This window comes from Peromyscus leucopus, chromosome 5 (genome assembly GCF_004664715.2).
Source record: "Peromyscus leucopus breed LL Stock chromosome 5, UCI_PerLeu_2.1, whole genome shotgun sequence".
Lineage (NCBI taxonomy): Eukaryota > Metazoa > Chordata > Mammalia > Rodentia > Cricetidae > Peromyscus > Peromyscus leucopus.
In genome coordinates, this window is record NC_051067.1 from 77,750,033 (window position 1) to 77,765,095 (window position 15,063).

The 15,063-nt window shown below is 41.1% G+C and overlaps 1 protein-coding gene across 2 annotated transcripts in view; it reads left to right on the plus strand.

The window, feature by feature from the left end:
- Lonp2 (lon peptidase 2, peroxisomal) overlaps nt 1-15,063 on the plus strand; it is a 108,315-nt gene that overhangs the window by 23,404 nt on the left and 69,848 nt on the right. For both annotated transcript variants that reach the window (XM_028893971.1, XM_028893970.2), the window contains 3 exons: nt 613-776; nt 2,186-2,280; nt 6,572-6,830. In XM_028893971.1, the coding sequence (XP_028749804.1) occupies nt 613-776; nt 2,186-2,280; nt 6,572-6,830 (518 nt within the window). The remainder of the gene's footprint in view (nt 1-612; nt 777-2,185; nt 2,281-6,571; nt 6,831-15,063) is intronic.

Below are 15,063 nucleotides of genomic sequence, written 5' to 3' on the forward strand. Positions count from 1 at the left end.
CTGGAGAAGCAGAACATCACAAGAAGGAAGTAAGCAAGGTGGCACTCACCCAGGATGGGTCACGAGACAGGTGAGGTTGAATTACTGTGGAAAGGTTGGGAATGCTAAGAGACATTTGCATGCAGGAGAACGATGGCAGTTACTGAGTGTAGGTGGCGATGTGTTTGAGAAAGCAGCTGGGCAGTTAGGTGCAGAAGACACCTGTGCTTCCTGGTGTTTCTCTCAGACACTTTTTAGCTGTTGTGTGCACTGACAGTCCTGCCCACTTTATGCTGGTCTGCTTTTTAAGTTCTACAGTATGAATGTGTGCACCTGCCTCCCAGTAGTTCTGAACCTTATTCCCTTAAGATACCAAAAAAAAAAAACCATAGAAGTGTCTGTAGCACCCATCCTGGCCTACCTTAGCCTAGTACTTCTCTCCTCTCCCCTCCTCTCTCTCATTCTTTCTCACCTCCCTTTCTCCTCCCCCTCACTGATCCTTTTTTCTCTCCTTTCTTGTTTTGTTTTGTTAATATTTTGGAGACAGGGCTCACTTTGTAGCCTAGGTTGCCCTTTAATTCTTAGCCCTCCTGCCTCAGCTCCAATTTGTTTTGATGTATCCTTTCTACTTAGGTTATAGCAATACGCCCCATAAGAAGGATTACACATATCCCAGGGACTTTAGAAGATGAGGATGAGGAAGAAGATAATGATGACATTGTCATGCTAGAGAAAAAAATAAAAACATCAAGTATGCCGGAGCAGGCTCATAAAGTCTGTGTCAAAGAGATAAAAAGGTAAAAGTTCATTAGTATTTTCACTTTGCTTGCTAATGTTAAAAATTACTGCTTGTGGAAACTTGATTATGCTACCTTGAGTCACAGACTGAAAGCTGCATATTGTTTATTCACTGATCGTTTTCTTACACTTGATCAGTTCTTAAGCTACCTATGCATATTACTTCATTGCCAACTTTTGTCTTTCTGACCTTCCTAATTCTTTGCTTTCTTTCAATTTATTTTTTTACTTGTATGTGTATTTAGCCTGTACATACATGCAGTGCCTGAGGAGCCAGAAGAGAGCATTGGATCTCCTGGGATTGGAGTTACAGATGGTTGTGAGCCACCACGTGGGTGCTGGGAATCAAACCCTGGTCCTATGTGAGGATAGCAAATGCTCTTAACTGCTAAGCCATCTCTCCAGCCCCACCTCCCTAACTCTTGACTTACAGCTGTGATTGGTGGAATTCACCCTCTTTCTTCATTGTTTTGTGTAGCTTACATCTTGAAACATTTCTTTTTCCCAACTTTTTTGGAATCAGCTTTTTTGGAAATGATCTCTCTGTGGAAATCAGACTGGACTTGGCTTTGAACCCAATTCTTCTGCCTCAGCCTCCTAAGTGAATAGACCATAGGCATGTGCCACTATGCTCAGCTGTGAAAACATTATTAATACTCCTAAACTAACACCACTTTCACTAATCTTTTCTTCAAACACTAAGAGGTGATCTATCTGTGCTGCTTGTATTCTGCTGTCACACCTAACTATTGTAGCTGCATTTTCAATGTCTAAAAGAATTGGCCAATTGTCTTTGTTTAGTTACAGTGTTGTTCACATGTCAGGAGTCTGTTTGTTTTGTGGTTCTAAGAGTTTAACCCAGGACCTTGTGGACAGTAAGCATGCTCTGCTGCTGAGGTGTATCCCAGCTCTGTTATTTCATTTCTCGTTAGATTATAAAGCCAGAGGAGAGCTGGGGCTGTAGCTCAGCAGTAGCATGCTTGCCTGTCACATGTGAGGCTCCAGGCTCTGTCCCCAGTCCTGCAGTGAAGTAATTAGTTAATTAACTCCGGGGATGGAGACTGTCAGTTCTTCCTTATATAGGCAAATTACGGGAAAACCTCAACAACAAAATAGGATATATTTTATTAAATTTTTACTTGTATGGGTATTTAGTCTGTATATACATGCAGTGGCTTGAACATTCAGGATAACCTTGGCATTTAATAGAGCATCCATTTTATGATATATATATATATATTCTGATTTATATGTATAATATATATTATATATAAACATGTCAACTAGCTCTTTAAAACCTTTGTTCAGGGTTTTCAATTATTCATGGTAAGGAAGCATGCTTAGTTTTTCTGTTTTTGTGGAATTATTGTGTTCTTGAACTTGTTGGCTTACTATTTTCTCCCCACAGACTCAAAAAAATGCCTCAATCAATGCCTGAATATGCTCTGACTAGAAATTATTTGGAACTTATGGTGGAGCTTCCGTGGAACAAGAGCACAACCGGTGAGCTCACACCGACACCTGTCCGTCAGTCCCAGGGTCACTCAGAAAGCTGATGCCGATTTTCGTTTTTACACAGCACAACGGGACATGATGGCACCTGCCTGTACTCCTACACTCAGCAGGGTTCTAGACTCAAGGCCAGCCTGGGCTACACTGGGAAACTCTATCTCAAAAAACAAACAGTAACAGATTTTTACTTTGTCATTTTGAAACCACTTTATTGAGATGTTGTGGCATAGGAAAAGTTGCACACATGTTAAGATGAAATTCAAAATACCATTCATGAAATTATCACCATCACCTACGCTCTAAGTATACCTATCACTTCCCAAAGTCGACTCCCATTCATTGTGTTCTTCTAGTTGGCATGTGTGTGATAGAGAAGCAGAGTCGGAGAGGGAGAGGTGATAAAAACATGTGACAACTGCTGTTCACAACATTTTATGTGTGTCTGTGTATCACATGCATGTGGTGCCAAGGAGACCAGAAGAGGTTCGTCAGTCCCCTGAAACTAGAATTATAGACAGTTGTGAAAAGCTGTGTGGGTGCTGGGCATTGAGCCTGGGTCATCTGGTAATGTGACCAGTGCCTTTAACTGCAGAGCTATTTCTCCAGCCCTCTTAACAAATTTTGTTTAGTTTGGTTTGGTTTGATTTGGAGACAATGTCTTACTGTGCAGCTCTGGTTGTACTAGAATTCACTGTGTAGACCAGGCTGGCCTCAAACTTACCTCAGTAAGTCTGCCTGCCTCTGCCTTCTAGCAAATTTGAAGAGTACATACAGTGTTGCTAGGTTTAGGCACTGTACCGTGTAGTAGAGCTCCAGAACTTACACTTGTCTAACTGAAAATTGAGACTCTTTTTCTATCATCCCCCACACCCTCTTCCTCAAGATCCTAACAGCCATCATACTCTGCTTCTAAGAGTTTTAAAGTCCACATTTTAAATGAAAGCATACATTATGTGTCTGTTTCTGGCTCATTTCTTTTAGTGTAATGAACTCTGTTGAAAGTAACAAGATTTCCTTTTTTTAAGGTTAAATATAATAGTTACATGGTATATCACATTTTCTTTATCTGTTCATCTTAGTGGACATTTGAACAGCTTTCATTGCTTGGGTATTGTAAATAATATCATATTGCATTTTATGTCAGCATGTAGACATTCTCCAAGGTCCTGATTTCAATCATTTATGCATATACCCAGAGGTGGGGCTGCTTAGTCATATGGTAGGTTTATTTATTTATTTATTTATTTATTTGTTTGTTTTATCTGTTTGTTTGTTTTTAATTTCTTGAGACAGTGTTTCTCTGTGTGTAGCTCTGACTGTCATGGAACTCACTCTGTAGACCAGGCTGGCCTCAAACTCACAGAGATCCACCTGCCTCTGCCTCCCAACTGGTGGGATTAAAGGAGTATACCACCACTCCCTGGCTCATAGGTTTATTTTTTGTTAAGAAACCTCTGTATCATCCAAGAACACAGCAGTTACTGAAAAAGTGTCCAGGAGTCCGGAAGTGAGAGGAAAGGAAATGGTTAGAAGCATCTTCCGGTACCAGGCGTGGCATACACACCTGTAATCACAGCATCTGAGAAGCAGCAGCCAAAACATAATAGCTGAAGGTCCATATGGCGGTTCAAGGCAAGTCTGTGCTGCATGAGACCCTGGTTCAAAAAGAAACAAAAAAAACCCAAACTATTTTTTTTAATTTCTCAGGTGTTTATTATTTTCAGGCTGTCCTGGTTTTTGTTTTTGTTTTTCCAACTTGAAAAAAGCTAGAGTTATTTTAGAATTAGTAACCACAGTTGAGAAAATGCTTTCATAAGACTGGCAGGCCTGTGAGGCGTTTTCTTAATTTGTGATTGATGTTGGAGGGCCCAGCCCATTGTGAATGGTCCACCCCTGGGCTGGTGGTTCTGGGTGTATAAGAAAGCAGGCTGAGCAGGCTGTGGGGAGCCAGCCATCAGGTAGCACTCCCCCATGGCCTCTGCATTAGTTCTGTGAGTTCCTGTACTGACTGCCTTGAGTGGTAGATGGGATATGAAAGTGTAAGCTGAAATTAACCACCACCACCCCCCCAAAAGAAAAGAAATGTCTGTAGTGTTTTAATTCTGGACATACCATTTCACATTCCTGTAGCAGTGTATGAGGGCTCCCATTTCTCCACATTCTCAGTATCACTTGTTATATATAGTTTGTTTTGTTGCTTGTTTGAGACGGGGTCTTATGTAGGCCAGGTTGGCCTGGAACTCACTATATAGCTGGGGAGGATCCTCCTACCTTCCCCCTGTCCAGTATTAGGATTACAAGCATGCACACCATGCCCAGCTCTTGATTTTGCATTTTATAACTTGCTGTTGATGTCACTTTCAAAATTATCATTGCCAAAAACAACTCTAGGAATTGTCATTCATCTGCATACTCTATCCAGTTCTCCCTACAGCATCTGTTTGAAGAGACTATCCTTCCCTAGTACACATCTTGACAGCCTTACTGAAAATGAGTTGGCCATATATGGATGGGTTTATTACTGGGCTCTGTTCTGTTCCAATGTTGTGAATGTTTTTATACCCAAGCTATACTTTTTGATTATTGTATAACCCACTGAATCTGCTTAGTGTTGCCCCTGTGCACATGAGTGTGGGGCCGTCCACTAAAGTATTGACAACATACCAGTGGCCACAACCCCAAGAAAAAATTATACTTCCTGTCTTAGTACCTCTGGGCGCCTTAACCTGTGTCAGTTCCAGCCTCCTCCTTGCTCTGATAGTTTGGGCCATGTGTTGTGGGCCTGCCTGCCTCTGGGTGCCTTACCCCGCGTCGGTTCTAGCCTCCTCCGTAGTCGTCAGCTTCCGCCCCAGAGTTTGCTGAATTCTTATCATAAAAAGAAAGTGAATTTTGTCAAATGCTTTTCTGCATTTATTGAGATGATCATGTGACTTTTCTGCTAATGTAATGTACACTTATTGATTTGTGTATGTTAAACTACCTGTGTAGTCTCAGTAAAACATCCTATATGGTTATGCATATAAGTCTTTTAATGTGTTTTTGAGCCCAGTTCAGTATAGGAATGGTTAAATGAATATGGATGATTAAATAATACACTACAAAGTAGTCACAAAGTGTTGCTGAAATGTACACATGCTATTGAAAGTTGCCTATCATTAAATGGGGAAGAAAAGAAAAGCATTTTACAGAAGCCCTTATAAAATCTCATTTTGAAAAATATGTATCTAAGCTCATACTCACACCACCTGAGACAACATACCAGACTGTTAGGAGAATAGATTAGAGGTAACTGCTTTCTTCTTTTTTATTAGTTTCTACATTGGGGGAGGGCATATATGATATTACTGCTGAAATGAGAAAAAAACTCTTTAAGTTTTAAAGTTTTTGTTATTACCTGGAGGGGATCATGTCAGTGGACAACTGTGTGGAGTTGGTTCTCTGCTTTCACCTTTATGTGGGTTCTGGGTTATTGTTCATAGGCTGTGCATCAAATGCTTTTATCCCCTGAGCCATCCTTCTGCCCACCACCCCTTTCCTCCCCGAAGGAAAAATGCCAGCACAATACGTTATATAGAAACCATATCCCCAAAGAAATAATGTATCTAGGAAAATCATTGCAAATTATGTGATTTGGGGAGGGAGTCTCTCTTTTTTTGAGTGTCTCTGGAGACACTAAATCTTAAATAGAATAAGCAAACACAATGGAGGGTTCTGTCTTGTTTTCTATTGCTGTGATAAACACCATGACTAAAAGTTACTTGGAGAGGAAAAGGCTTATTTCATTTTATAGCCGGTAGTCCATTATCCAGGTTGTTCAGGCAGGAGCCTGGAAGAAGGAGCTGATGCAGAGGCCATGGAGAAGTGCTGCTTACTGGCTTGTTTCTCATGGCTTGCTTATTCTGCTTCCTTATGGTACTCAGGACCACCAGCTGAAGGGCAGCACTACCCACAATAGATTGGGCCCTCCGACATCAGTCATCATTCGAGAAAATGCAACACAGGCATGTCTATAGTTCAGTCTTACAGAAGCATTTTCTCAACTGAGGTTCCCTCCTCTTAGATGACTCCAGGTTGTGCCAAGTTGACAAAAACAAAACAAAACAAAACAAACAAACAAAAACCTAAAAAACCTAGCTAGCATAATCTATTTGAAGACTTAGAGGGATCCAGTCTGTTTTTTATCATTTTCTTTCTGAATAATATTTAAGCTCTTGCAAAGCTTGAAAAGAGTTCTTTCACTTAAAAGGTCCAAGTGCTAAAATGACTTCTATTGGTTTGGCAGACCGCCTGGACATTCGGGCAGCCCGGATTCTTCTGGACAATGACCATTATGCTATGGAAAAATTGAAGAGGAGGGTTCTGGAATACTTGGCTGTCAGACAGCTGAAAAACAACCTGAAGGGCCCAATCCTCTGTTTTGTTGGCCCTCCTGGAGTAGGCAAGACAAGTGTGGGGAGATCAGTGGCCAAGACTCTGGGTCGAGAGTTCCACAGGATTGCACTTGGGGGCGTGTGTGACCAGTCTGACATTCGAGGACACAGGTAAAACACTTCCCTCAGCCTCAGCTCTGATTCTGCTTCGTGATTTAACTGACATTTGTACAGTGCGCTAACTAGTGTATGCCTCAGCTTTCTACAGTCTTACTTGAATGTGATTGGACATTAGCTGCCTTTACGTTTACTTTGGCCTCAGAACATTACCTAAGTAATGACAGTAACTTTTTAGCCTTTAGAAGAATAATTATAGTGCTATGGGCAGATATGAGGAGGTGAGTAATCTTTGAGAGCAAATTTGCTCTGGCTTCAGTCTTTCTTTTATGAAAACCAGGCTTCACTAAGGAAAAAAGTTAACATATCCATCACAGATTACCCTACACACTGGACCCACTTTCTGTTAAAAAAAAAAAAAAAGACTAAAAGAGTGTTATGTTTGATTAACCTACATTATTATAATCAGATTTATCTTTCCTTTGCATTATTTGGCTCTGTGGTTCTCCCTGCTGACCTGATTGGAAGAGCTTTAAGGAAGCCTGATCTGTACTCTGTGGTCAGAGGGCTCCATGGTACCTGCATACTGTGAGAACACACCTAGAAGATGTGTGTAAGAGAAGGGAGGGGGCTGCCGTGTACCTCAGTGGTAGAGCCTGGCATGAAGAGAATGTGGAACACGGAAATCCTGAACTGCTGGTGAAAGAATATGACGCATTTTTCAACACCTTATTTTCCCAGTAGCCTTTTTCACAGGGATCACTGACCTTAGGTAATGATGGGAAACTTTTCTCTGAGAAATGATTATTTTCTGAGTGACCCATGCCTGTAATCAAGAAAGGCTCAGAGATCAAGGCCAGCCATAGCTATATACCAAGTTTAAGACTAACCTGGGCCTGTTTAAGAAAATTATTCTCTTTTATTTGTTCATGAATAAGAATATGCATAAAAGGAAAAGCCTTCAAGGTTCTAATAAGGACTGAAAGTGCACATCAGGCCAGAGAATTGATGTGGGTCATTTTTCTGACAGTTTCAAAGGATTCTTTTGTTGCCTGCAGTCTTGTTCTCACTGGTGCCACTAGGGGCTGTAGTTCACTCTCCTAAGAAAGAAATCGCACCCTCACTGTGGACCAGCAGCAGAGAATTTGGAGGCTGAAATCCAATTCTGACTACAGAACTCACCAGGCTTGCCCCTCCCCGTGACTTGACCTGTACTCTCTCATTTTGGATTATTTCCTTTCTTAGTGCAGCACAGCACTATGTCTGATGGGGTTTAGACATTGTTGGGGAGTTTTTGTTGCATGTACATGGTTGATGAGGAATTTGTCTTTGTTTCTTCCTCCATTGGTGCTGGTAATTCTGTAATGCTCAGTGCCTAGCACACAGGCATGCAAGGTCTCATCACTTTTTACAGACTTTGCTGGATTTAAACACATCTCTGTTCTGAATTTTTACTTCAACCCCTAGCTTTGTTATTATTTTAAATGTAAATTCTCAGGAGGACGAGTATAAGTTTATAAGCTTCAATATGACTTCCTATAAACTTTAATCTGATTTTTAAATTGCATTCAAACCATTTGTCCTATGCTCGGTATTATTATTTATGTTGCAGAATTATGAAAAAATGTCTCTTGCCTAGTAGTGAATATATACTATCGTGGGTCTTGCCACTAATTTTTTTTGTATGTTTTGAGATGAGGTCTCATAGAAATCAGAGTGGCCTTGGACTTACTGTGTAGTCAAGGCTGGCCTTCAACTGAAGCACCTTCTGCCTCCACTTCCCAAGTGGTGGGATTGCAGACATGCAGGGTCTCATCATTTCTTAACAACATTGTTGAATTTAAACACATCTCAGGTCTAAATTTTTGCTCTCAAATAAAATTTGTCATTAATTTTCAAGTGAATATACTTTGTGTATTCTATGATTGTATTGAAAGCTAAATCTACTGAGAATTAAAATTTATGGTTTCCATTGCCTAAAACTGTAGCTATCCGTTCATTTAGAAATGGATGGTACAGATAGAGAATGTGATTGCTGTCCCCTCCCTCCAAAAGATATTTAGGTTTGGTTATGAAGTCAGTCTGACTTTAACTACATTCTAGGCATGTATCGTCTGTGGTTTATTGAACAACACAGCAAGCTTTCCTTGTGCTGCCGGGACAAACGTAAAGCACTAAAACCCAGTGACAGCTTTTCTCTGAAAACCTGTTGGAGGCTCATGGACAGTGGGGTGTGCTTGCTAAGGAATGGAGAATGTGAAGACAGAGTGTGAGTCCACAGCCCAGTTCTGAACTGGATGTGACTGGAAGTAGGCAGAAGGAACAGTCCAGGGTAGAACAGAGCTCTGGGTGTCCCCTGAGAACCTGTAGTCCATGTGACAGTGGAAGCCTTTCGGAAGCACCCAGGTTTGGGCTTTGAGTATTGATCACATGCACTCAATCAGCATTGATGGGAAGTTGTTCTTCCTTAGCCTCCAAGTGGGTGCCACTGCTCTGCTCTGAGAAGAGGAAACACAGTTGCTTTGGGTTGTCCCCTCACTTAGTCACTGTGTCCCATGCATGGGACTCCGACCGTTTGCTAGCATTACCTGTTTATAGAAAAGAGAGGTGCTAGTAAGTCAGGGTCGGTTTTTAGAAACAACCAAAGACTGTATTTTTAATAGTTAAAAAATGAGAGGTGAGGAGAAAAAGAAAGACTTGACTTACATTTATGTCTTAAAATAATGATCTGATGAAAGGAGTATTGCTATAATTAATGAGGCAATTCCACGTAGTTTATCTGGTAATTAAAAGAGGTTTATTTCAGGGGTAACTTACAACCAATAAGGGGTCGATTATAGGATCCAGGAGAGATGCGGTACAGTCCAGCATAGTTCTCTGGGGAACCCTGACTTGGTCTGCACATCCAGCCTCCAGGACCATGAGCTAAGAGAGCAAACACACACACATCTTGGGTCCTAAGGGGTCTCCTTTTGGCCACACCCCAGGGGCAGGTCATAGGCGGGGTGGCAGTTACCTGCTGCCACACTAGGGGCAGTGTTTGAAGTCAAAGCTGGAACAGCTACCCACTACAAAGGAGCCTGTTGTTTTCTTCATATTATTTCTAGTGGCTTAAAGGAAGAATGAAGTAAACCATAGCCATTAATTAACTCATGCAGGTTTATCTCTGTGCATAATTTTCTGTCTATAAGCCACAAAATGCCCATTACTGCTGATGAGTTCTTGTGTTTAAACAAATGAGTTATCAGGAATGTAGTATAAAAACTTCCTAAAGGAGGAAGTTTATGAAATTGTATTTGCATAGATCTGGACTTTTTTGTCTTTGTGTGTGTGTGTGTGTTGTGTGTGTGTGTTCTCATATGTATGGGCACATGTGTATAAGTGCATGTGCATGTAGAGACCCCAGGTTCTTGTCAGGAATCTTTTTCGGTTGCCCTTCCACCTGGTTCTTTGAGGCAGGATCTCTCAGTCAGACCTGGAGTAGAGCTTGCCAGTTCTGCTAGTTTTGTTAGCTAGCTTGCTTCAGCAATCTGTCCCTATCTCCTGAGGCTGAGGTTACAGACAACCTGCCATGCTACCTGGCATTTGCACGGGTTCTCGGGATGTGAACTCTGGTCTTCTTGTTCGCTCAGGAAGCACTCCACCAACCCAGCCAACTCACAGCCATGAGTCCGTTTCTCATTTGTTGTTCTTTGATTTAAAAAAAAAAAAAAAAACTTATCCCTGCATTATATCTCAAATCACTGTTGATGTTATTGAGTCTGAAATAACTTTGCTTCCTACATGGACAGGTATAAAGGTCTGTCATTGAAAAATACGAATGGCTCAGTTTTAAAAGAAGATGAAAAGAAAATCTTGTAGCTTCTAATGTTGATAAATTTTCATCTGTAACTGAAATAGAAGTTATAAATAAACCATCTAGTCTTCTGTGAAGTAAAAATAGCCATATCAGTAAGTTCTTCTTATTGTTTTTTTTTTTTTTTTTTTTTTTTTTTTTTTTTTTTTTTTTTTACTGAAGTACATCAGACATACTCTGGTGTGCTCATATCCTCCTCACCACCTGCCTCTGCATATAGATTTACTTTATCCCTCCCCCCGCCCCCATGTTTAATACTGACTGTCAACTTGACAAGATCTAGATTATCTAGGAGACAAACCTCTGGTTATGTGTGCAAAGTTGGTTTTCAGTTGTGTTAACTCAGGTGAAAAGCCCCAATCTAAATGCAGGCAACACTATTTGGAATGAATAAAAAGGAGAGAGAGGGCCAGGCATTCTTCAAATTTGATTTTTAGCTAATACTAAACACAAAATTTGTAGTGGGATACTATGCTCTGTTTCCACAGAATCCCTGTACTTTATTACCTTATTTATTGTGGTGATAGGGTTGGATGCAGGGTCTTCCACATACTAGGCAAGCCTTTGCCACTGAGGTTTGTCTCCAGCCAGAATTCAGGTTTTTAAATGAACATGATTGCTTCAGTTCTCAGCAGTTGTGCTCTGAGGCTGAGTTGGTTGTGGGAGTGATGTTCCCTACACACTTACACTTACACACTGGGGATGTACAGGGAGTGATGTTCCATGCACACTTACACACTGTGGGGATGTACAGGAGTGATGTTCCCTACACACTTACACACTGTGGGGATGTACAGGAGTGATGTTCCCTACACACTTACACATTGTGGGGACATAGCAGTGAGTGATGTTCCCTACACACTTACACTCTGTGCTAATTTCCAGGTGCTGTGTGCTGGGGACATAGTTGGGAATGTTCCATACACACTTACACACTGGGGATGTACAGGAGTGATGTTCCATGCACACTTACACACTGGGGATGTACAGGAGATGATAATTACAATAGATTACAGATATGTTCACACACTTACACACTGTGGGGATGTACAGGGAGAGATGTTCAACACTACAACTGGGATGTACAGGAGAGATGTTCCATGCACACTTACACACTGTGGGATGTACAGGAGAGATGTTCCATGCACACTTACACACTGTGGGGATGTACAGGGAGAGATGTTCCATGCACACTTACACACTGGGGATGTACAGGAGAGATGTTCCATGCACACTTACACACTGTGGGGATGTACAGGGAGAGATGTTCCATGCACACTTACACTTACACACTGTGGGGATGTACAGGGAGTGATGTTCCACGCACATTTACACACTGTGGGGATATACAGGAGTGATGTTCCATGCACACTTACACACTGTGGGGATGTACAGGAGAGATGTTCCATACACACTACACACTGTGGGGATGTACAGGAGAGATGTTCCATACACACTTACACACTGTGGGGATGTACAGGGAGAGATGTTCCATGCACACTTACACACTGTGGGGATGTACAGGAGCGATGTTCCATGCACACTTACACACTATGGGGATGTACAGGGAGAGATGTTCCATGCACACTTACACACTGGGGATGTACAGGAGTGATGTTCCATACACACTTACACACTGTGGGGATGTACAGGGAGAGATGTTCCATGCACACTTACACACTGGGGATGTACAGGAGTGATGTTCCATGCACACTTACACACCGTGCTGGGAACATAGCAGGGAGACAAGGCTAGCCTTTGCAGCTTTTACTTATTTCCTGCCTCTGGTTTCTACGGAGGATACTTTCATATGTTTGATTTATTGAGAAATGACTACTGTTTGGTGGGTATGAGAGAGAATATTTTTATTTTGTGTACGTCTGAATTCTCACTATCCAAGTCCATATTCCCCAGTCTTCTTAGAACAAAGTATATTCTGCATCTTCAGTTGGTGAATTACCTGTCCTGCCATAATGTTTTATGTGACAAAAGTCAGTCCTGAGTAGAAAAACGTGCAAACAAATTGAGCATACATAGACACTTGAGTGCTACATTTCTACAGTAGTTTTAAAAAGTTAGAAGTTTTCTCCTCTAATAACTAGAAGTAGTATTTACTCTTTCCACCAAATAATCATTCATCTAACCAGTTCATGTTAAATCATTGCTTTTCTCTGCTCATGGAAAGGAATATACTTCCCAGTGAAACTCGAGCCTCAGACTCAGTGTCAGTAAATTCAGCAGATTTGGGTGTTGTGTAATGTGGGGTTTCTCACTTTGTTGTGAAGTCACATAGACATTTGCAGTGGCCTATGAGCTTTATAGTGTCATTCAGACTTATCACCCTAACAGTGGTGACTGGATCCCTGCATGTTTGATCTAATAGTGATGGTTATCTTCCTGGCTTCATTTTAGACTAGTGACCCAAAGTTTGGAGATGTCACTTTCAACTGAGGAACAGTAATAATACTGTGTGTGCCTGGTGCTATTCAAAAGACATTTTTGGAGTTGTTTTCACAAAGCAGAAATTAAAGTCAGGCTCAAATTCAGTTGTCCTGATTTCTACTTAAGTTGTGGTTCCTGATGGCTTCTTCCCAAGTTTTCATGAGATTGGCATTGGCACTGTTGTTCTTCTTTTATAGGTGAGGAAACTGAATCTTAGGTCAAATAATTTGCCCAAAGTACCAGTGGTGGTTTGGAGTATCTGAGGGAGCAGAATGTAACTGCCATGTATTAGCTGTACTCGGTGCTCAGAGGTTACAGCATCCAGACTGAACTAGGTCATAAGTAAGAATCAGATGAATTGTGGAGCCTGTCAGTGCTGTAGGCATGGCATTATTGAAGATTACTGTGGGAGACGTGTTCAGGTGAGGTCTCTGAGAACTCTTGGAAATTCAGCATGGTGGCAGCCCATGCCTGTAACTCAGGAGGATAAGGCAGAACTAGCCCAAATTCAAGGCTACCCTAGGCTACATAGTAAATTGGATACACTGGATATTAAAAAAAAAAAATCTTTATAATTAAATACCCGCGGCAAACAATCAGTCAAGGAAAGACATGTATTTAGCTCACAGTTTTTAAAGTTGAAAATCCAAACAGCACTGGACAGCCTCTTTCAGGGGCTTTCTTTGGCTGCGTCACATCCTAGGAGCTAATACTGGAGCAAGTGGTTACACTGATTTTGGGAAGCCTGGCACAAGTTTGAAGACAGTGTACTCCTTTCTAATAGCCATCTTTTAAGAATCAATCATAATTTATTAGAAATATCTTAATCCCTTTGTTAGAAATATCATCCCCTCCCAGTAGACCCTACTTAAAAAATTTCACTAACTCCTGATACTGCCACCTGGGGACCAAAGCTTTACCACATGGGTCCTCGAAGGACACTCCATGTCTATACCATAGCAGAGAACATGATGTTAAGAACTGTAAAGAAAACCCCTACAGGGTTTGTGGATCTTGTTTATGAATGAAACAAGAGAAGGCTCGTGCTGTTGGGGAAGTTGCTGGCAGGTAGACTGTGATGACCCTTAATTCTAGACAGAGGGGTTTTGATCTTTTCCGTGGGCTTTGGGGGAAAGTGGGCCATAACAAGAACCTGTTGGTTTGCTCTAGAAAGAGTCCTGGGATATCATTTTCTCCCCCGTCTCTAGGTATAGAATTGTAAGTACCTGTTTTTGAAATCTTATCAAAACCAGAAAAGCAAGAGAATTTGAAATTTTAATAATTTTCTTTTCTACTACATTTAAACAATCAGAGTAGGGGCAAGTCTGTTCACTAGAGAAAGAATTTGAAAAAGTTTAGTGGTTTCTCATGTTCTCCTTTTTGTATTCCATTATCAAATTTATTATTATTTATTATTACTATTTAAACTTTTTGTTAAATTTATTCCCACACAATGTATTTTTTAATTGTGTTTTTCCCCTACTTTAATTTGTCCCAAATCCTCCTTACTTCTGTACCCACCCTACTTAATGCTCTCTCTCTCCCTCTCAAAACAAAGACAAAAAAAAAAAAAGGAACAAAACCAAACAGAACAAAAAACAAACAAAAACCCCATTAAGCCAAAAACATGAAAATCAACATAAACAAGCAAAAGATCAATAAGACTGAGACAAAAATGCCCAAACAGAGCATAACAAGACAAAAGGTCTCCAAAAATACTATTGATTTTATTTTGTGTTGGCTAACTACTCCTGGGAATGGAGCCTGCCCTGAGGTGTGGTCACTATACTGAGGGAGACTCCATTAGAGAAAACTGACTCTCCCTTTGCCAGTAGGTATCAGTTGCAGGTAGCTTCTTAGTTACGTACGTACGTGTGGTAGCCCATGCCCACTTCCTCCTCTGAGCTGCCTTGAACTTGTTCAAGTCCTGTGGATGCTGCCACAGTCTCTGTGAGTTCATATGTGCTTCAATCCAGTTGTGTCTGGAAG